General features: G+C 35.3%; 1 protein-coding gene across 1 annotated transcript in view; it reads right to left on the minus strand.

Annotated features, from left to right (window-relative positions):
• The window catches only part of LOC144436225 (rho GTPase-activating protein 45-like), a 76,857-nt gene extending 70,229 nt beyond the window's left edge, over positions 1 to 6,628 (minus strand). The window contains exon 1 of the mRNA XM_078124959.1: positions 6,352 to 6,628. Within this exon, the coding sequence (XP_077981085.1) occupies positions 6,352 to 6,480 (129 nt within the window). The 5' untranslated portion in view covers positions 6,481 to 6,628. The remainder of the gene's footprint in view (positions 1 to 6,351) is intronic.
• Between the last annotated feature and the right edge of the window lie 494 nt (positions 6,629 to 7,122).

Raw genomic sequence — 7,122 nt, forward strand, 5'->3', positions numbered from 1 at the left:
TACCGTCAGTTTCCCAACTGTAGCGAAAACACTGAATTTTCTCTTGACAATTTTCACTGTGACAACAAATCAATAAACTTAAAAGTCACTCATACAATGTACTTACTTTTAACAGGCATATTAAATACCACAACCAGTTAGTTAACCCACAAGACAGCCACTTTGAAAAATAACATTTCCATTTTGAGACAGGAATTATCCAAGTTATGAAAACTGTGTGTGAGGAAGGTAAAGGCCGTCGTGATCCAAACACTGTATACCTGGCCACTGCCCCAGACTAACTAAGACTATAATTACAACAACCCTGAAATATTCATGTATGCCCTATTGTGTAATCACTGCATTCACATATTTAAATTTCTGTCAGTTTCTTTTTTTAAGTTATTTGTACTTATTGATGTCCTCTGGTACATGTATAATTGTACAAATATTTTCAGAGACTGACAACTTTAAACAAATACTAGTGCATTTTCCTACTCAAAACAGAACATGATTGCAGACTCAGTTGTGCTATACTGTCGAAACCCAATCACATTTTCAAATCAATGGTACAAATACAACCAGCTATGTTTACTAAAGAACAAATCTTGTATGAAATAAACTGATCATCAGATATCAATATCACATAAAGTTAACACGTTGTATTTTTAACATTTTTGTTCCATGTCAAACAAAATTTTATTAGTCAGTCATATAGACCCTATAGGTTGACACGGTCAAGTGAAATATTTCAGAAACTAGAGAAAAGACAAATCTAATCCTTTCAACTGAGAGAAAATCTCTTAATAGGCTTAAACTTCATTGATCGAAGAAATCATAAGCCTGCTACATTTTCAATCCCATGTACATGAGAGTGGAAAATTTAGTAAAGCCATGGCGGTATAAGGGGAGATACCTCTATGGTAAAACTGTTTTTCCTGGCAGGAGTAGAAAATTTGGTAAACTTTGAAACTGTTTCCAATGAATGGAAGGGGACACTGGTATCAAGCTATTATACAAGGTACCAACATTTACAACTTTCAAGTGAAAAACTGCAGTGTATGAATGAATACACCTGTATAAAGTTTAATACTAAATCAGCACATAGCTCTACACACATTACAGTATTCAGGTACACAGCTACACCTATAGCATAACACAAATTAAACAATTGCTGGTACCAACACATGCATGTCACAATCAAACAGAGGTCTGACTACGGTACCCCAGACTGTAATTCAAATATTGGGAGTTGAATTACACTGGTACTTGTATATACAAAAGTGACATTGCTTCAACATTGAATTTCTGTGTTCATTGGCAAGTTATCGATGATGAACCACTCGATGTTGTCATTGGCACAGATGATGCATAGATAAGAGATGAACATGAAATTCAAAGGATACCATGATCATGACCACCAAAGTGCCAAAATGCAACCAACAAGATGTCTATACATGATCCCCCATGCCACTACACTTCATAAACAAATTTTTTTAGTGTTCCAATATTTCTATTGAAGAGCAAAATCAACCCTTGTAATAAAGTTTGTACAATAAATGAATTTATCATTTTCATTTTTATAGAAAACATTTTATAAAGCTTTTTAAAGTTTGTCAAACTGGAAGACACATGCAGCCCTACATATCAATACAATCATATGTACATGGTCAAACGTAAAGCAACAGCACTGCAACAAAGGCATTTTAATTTATTTGCCAAGTATAACCCTTGTCTCACACTCAACACCTACACTGGTATGTAGAAGTGCAGGACACTTAATAAAACTTCAGAAATTCATTTTGAAGATTACTTGTAAATACAACATCAAGCATTTTTCTTGTAATTACAGCTGTAAAATTCTATGTCAGACTAGGATTGAACATTTATGGGGCAGTTGTTGGGCAAAGTTGTAGAAAAAGTTGGTCCTGGAGTACATGACCTTATTTAAGCCTCATCTACACTGAGACTGCCAGAGATTCATCGTTGTTTGCATTCCACATTCATGTCACTATTAAAGTCAGTGGCTTACAATGTATACAAGTGACATCGTCATAAACCACAGCTTCTTTTACGGCATTGGGTATGACATCGTTCTGATATTTCACAGTGTCACAGAAGAAACATCAGCTATGATTTGTGAGAATGACACCAGGAATATGGAGTGCAAATAATGACAGATCTTTCAGTCTACTGATAGGACAGAAACTAACATGAAGACCTGAGATTGAATCATCACAGACGGTAATTAAAGCTGCCATTTGAGAGAACTTTTAGTGTTTTTCATGACCCTGGTTGAACTCTGAGAGACAAAGTACATGTTTTCTCTTTTTTCCTAAAAAAAACAGTAACCATTTGGACATGACTAGACTCTTCATAGACCCAAAATCAAAGTGTTTGATAACAGATTTCTTAGTTTGTTTTTCTTTTCTTTTTTTAACCACCAATCTAAGAATAATCACTTTCAAGGACTTACACGCTGATAAACAAATACTTTTTTTTTCAAAAGTTATCCCTACAGACAAACAATGTGACATACAAATACACCACAAGTACCTCAGATGAATTCCATACATGACCTCTGACCTACATATCACATGACCATTTCATTGCTGGTATGACAGATTCTTTAGTCAAGTCTCTCCAAACAGATCAATTTTTTAACCAGCCAAGCTTAATTATATCCGTTTAACACTTGAAAACACTTCACTGAACCTTTCATAGCTACCATACATTCCACAAACTTTTTTGCTAAGATCTTAGAAATATGAGATTGGAGAGAGAAATAGCACAGACACTGTCTATTGGATGTACAATTCTCACAATTAAAATATCATATATTTCAGAGCGGAACAAAATCTTGGTTAACACCTGGGATATTACGGTAAAATTGATGAAACATCTGATAATATCTGTAGAAAAAACAAATTTTCATGACTGATTTTTGGCGACCTATATCTTATTTCATGCTTCAGTCATTTTCATTTGTTTGTACAACACATTTCATGGCGTAAATGAACACTGTTTTATCACACAGAGTATTCCACATTCTCAAATGTCTATGGTTTTAGCTACATCAACTAAAATATACAACTCCTCACCATCAAGGTTTACAGTGGATGTATACTAGTAAGTTGATTTTTTTATACCTAGAGTCACAAGTTACTAGAAGGAAGCTATCGACCCATGAACAACTATCTCCTAGCTACAGAAGACACAAACACACTGTAGGTTGTAACTATCAGTTCCATAAACCAATTGCTGCATGCCTCAGTTATGATATGAATATGAAGGTGTTCATACACTGTGGGATAATGTTCCATATCACGCTCTAATACATTCTAATAAAATATGGATGGAAACAGGCTTGGACCAACTAATTTTATGACAATGCTTGCCAATTGAGTTAGTCACTGTTTCATCTTACAAATATCAAATTAAAAAAAAAAATATGATGCAAACAATTTTTTCAATTTAATACTTATTGCCAACGAACAAAAGTGTACTGTAAAAGCTTTACGGCAAAAATGTCAATTTGAGGACATCACCACGCTCAAAGATTGGGTCCGTTAGATGTACTACTAGTACTACAGGAGGGAATAACCCACCCTACTTCAGTGAAGACAACTGCACAGCCAATCATGAACAAGCAAATGACATCTGCCCAACATACACACTTGCTCTAAAGTACTAAGTAACAAGAACAGTAAATGGCATAAATAGAGTGAGTGACAGGTTTGTTGAGAATTTAAAAAAAATTGCATCGTCACACAACTTTAGACAAAATGTCCTCTGACCAAAAACAATTCTTTTCTTTTTTTTGCCTAAAATATAACTATATAGTATAAAGATCAATGACTTTAAAGATTAACAACTTCTGTCACATTTCATTTGTAAGTACTTTGCCAACAACATGATCAATTCACACAAACACAGGAAAGCAGACTGCTAACACCATATCTGTGGTTGTAATTGATCACTGCTGTGTTGAAGGAATCTATTACTAAAAAGATGGTGTACATTTAAATATGTCTGCCTTCTTGTAATCTAATATCACACCCTTGACTTGTTTGCCAAGTGTTTGTTAGCTTTGTTGTCAGTAAATGATCGTTGAATTTTTGTGGTTTGAATACAAATGAAAGGGATGAGTGTCTGAAGACTAAAAAGGAACAAATGGTAATGTTAAATGTGGTCACTTTATAGTATTGAACACAGCATAGCAGGTGAATGCCCTCCTTCCCCGGTGATATCATATAGCTCTTGCTTGTTACACTTACAGACATGAGAGTTTGAGACTGTGTATTACACTATCAGCGTTTTTGTTAAGGGTGTAAGTAGGTAAAATCTACCTTGGTTTCCTGGGCATTTTACCGAGTTTCCCCACCAGTGTTTTTGTTAGGGTGGTAAGCAGGTAAAATCTACCTTAGTTCCCTAGGCATTAATTTTACTGAGTTCCCCACTAAAATTATGGTAAATGCTATAGAAAGCTTTACAAACTTTACCAGATTTCCTTCCCCTGTTTGCAGCCCTTAGCAAGAATACTAACTATTACCACAATCAGAACTGACCTCCACAAGGGCAATATCTTAATTTAAAATCTTACAAAGTAAATCATCCTCATTTTCACTTTGCCAATATATATAAAGTTTGTACCTATTACTACCCTTCATATATGTGGAAAATATATTCATTTCATTTTCATTTAAAATTTTAACATAAATTTGTGTGTAGTCATGATTATTTTTGCCATTCCTTCTGTCTATTGTAAAGTGAAATCCAGTGAAACAATTGCAAATGGGAACAGTTTTCACCAACCCCAAGAAAAGTTATTCTCATCAAATACTTTATCAAGTTTGATAAATAAAATTGTAAAGAAGTACTGAATTCACACAGCATCATTAGTGGTGAATTTTTAAGTTTTGTCAAGTTCTCTACTGAAACATCTCTTCCTGGCAAACTTCTTTTAGATAAATTTCAGAGTACCTAGACAATTCACCACTGCCAGTACAAATGCAATCAGGTACTGGGTGAAGGTGTTGGGAAACATATATAGCAACAAAGATATAAATCAAGATTTCGAAAAGCTAGTAGTAGAGTACAATAACGTGGAAACTATCCCAAAAGAAAAACATCATCAACCATGTCTATTGTTTATGCTTGAATGCATGCTTTGGAGTCAGAATGAACATTCCCCTAAACTGAACATCATAGTACAACAAACATGATTGCTTATAAAGGAGGCTACAAGCAACTCTCTTGCCAACTGTGAACAGTTTTTAGGTTTAGTACTAAGGTCAAAGTTCACACTCTATGCCAGCATCCAGGAGGTAGAGTTATAACTGTTTTCAAGTGTCCCTAACCAAAGACATCTGGTGACCTAAATAAAGAATATAATAAAATGGACATCCAGAAATTGTACACTCTCGAGAAAGGTCACAGATTCTACACATTTGGATAAGCTGTTGATTTACATGTTGTATGTATCTAACACCCAAGCTGGAGGTAAAACTGACAGTATCACTAACAGTTGGTGGTATGGTTTCTGAAAGTATGTGAGTGATTCATGCAGAAGTTTGTACATGCACAAGTACAAGGTGTAGTCTCTATGGATGAATAAATTTCATGCATGATAGAATTCTTTATACACTACATTTTCATTATAAAGGTTACTTCAATAATTTCTTAACCATTTTTCTACATTTTTATGATTTGAATTTGAAAGCAAACTTTACAGCTAGGTGTCGATTTTGTTTGTAAACAGTAACTTTTTTAGAATGCACTTGCTCTACATAGGATTTCATTCTCCTTTTCAATACTTTTATAGGTTACACGTGATGGTTTAAATAGATTAGTGACCACAGAGTTGACGTTCATTGTAACGTTTACAAAGTAAGTGCCAAAGTGAGATTGTGTCAATCGTACTCGCAACTACGATGGCCTTCCTAGATTCCACAACGACGGACATTCACCAAACATTCTCATACTGACTTTGTCATGACGCTGAAACGCGGAACTCCGCCCATCCAATAATTATACCTATTGTTCTGCGCTATGTCTAAACGATAATTTAATTTTAAACCCCAATTGTACCCACGTATAGGCGTGTAATTACCCGAACTTCAAGTTAACGAGTTACTTATTATGTTTGTACAATAAAAGCTGACCTTGTTTCACAGTTTCAACGACGCATCGTTTGGTTACAGATACATACTCCAATATGTCTATCGCGTTTGATCGCTAAATATTTGTTTAGCAAACTTGTAAGTGAAATTTGAAACCAGATTGGACCTATATTCCCCCTGCAGGCCTCATCATTTACAACGTCTTCGTCGTCCACAGACAGAAAGAGGACCCGTTCGCCGACAAACTTACCGGTGGAGACAGAACTGTCTTCGGCACTGTACTTGAGCTAGCAGAACTTGTTGATGGATCTTCATGCCGCGATATTTTCCTCAACTTCTTACTGCCACTGGCAAATAATTTGCGACCAACAGAAGACATTTTCCCCCGGTCTGTTTACGTTACAGTTCAGATGTATGCTTCGACATTTGAATCAGTGCATATGTATACTACGACACAAAAAAATATGTTCCAGGCTAGGCACTTTCAATCTTTACGTTTTCGAAACATCTTTTTTTTCACAGCAGCCACGCTTCAAGTACAAACTGTGGTTCTTCTATAATTGGTATAATATATGTAGCTTGTGAATTATATATGAACTCCTGGGTGTCTTGAAGCAGAAGAGTCCACTTTATCCAGCCGCCGCCATAATATGAATTCTCATTCAAATAGCTATGGACCTGCTGTGTGGACCTATGACTCGAGACAAGAGGTCGAAGTCAAGTCACGTGATCATGGCAACCTCGAGCGTTTCCCAAACAAAGGGCGCCCTCAATATTGCGCTTCAAATAATTTAATATAAGTGATTTTATCCAATAACTTGTGACCTCACAAACAGAGGTTTAAAATGGATAAATTTTCTCCAATGCCATCGACTGTCACTCTTCTAGTATAATCCATAGTTTTACCACAGGAGTTTCATCTCTGACTTATTGAAGGTAGAATTTATCAAAATAAAATTTATGAGGATTGTAATGATAAAAAGAGAAGTTTCGGGTACATTAATTAAATACTATTTCCCTA

Source organism: Glandiceps talaboti, chromosome 6, assembly GCF_964340395.1.
Source record: "Glandiceps talaboti chromosome 6, keGlaTala1.1, whole genome shotgun sequence".
NCBI classification, from domain to species: domain Eukaryota; kingdom Metazoa; phylum Hemichordata; class Enteropneusta; family Spengelidae; genus Glandiceps; species Glandiceps talaboti.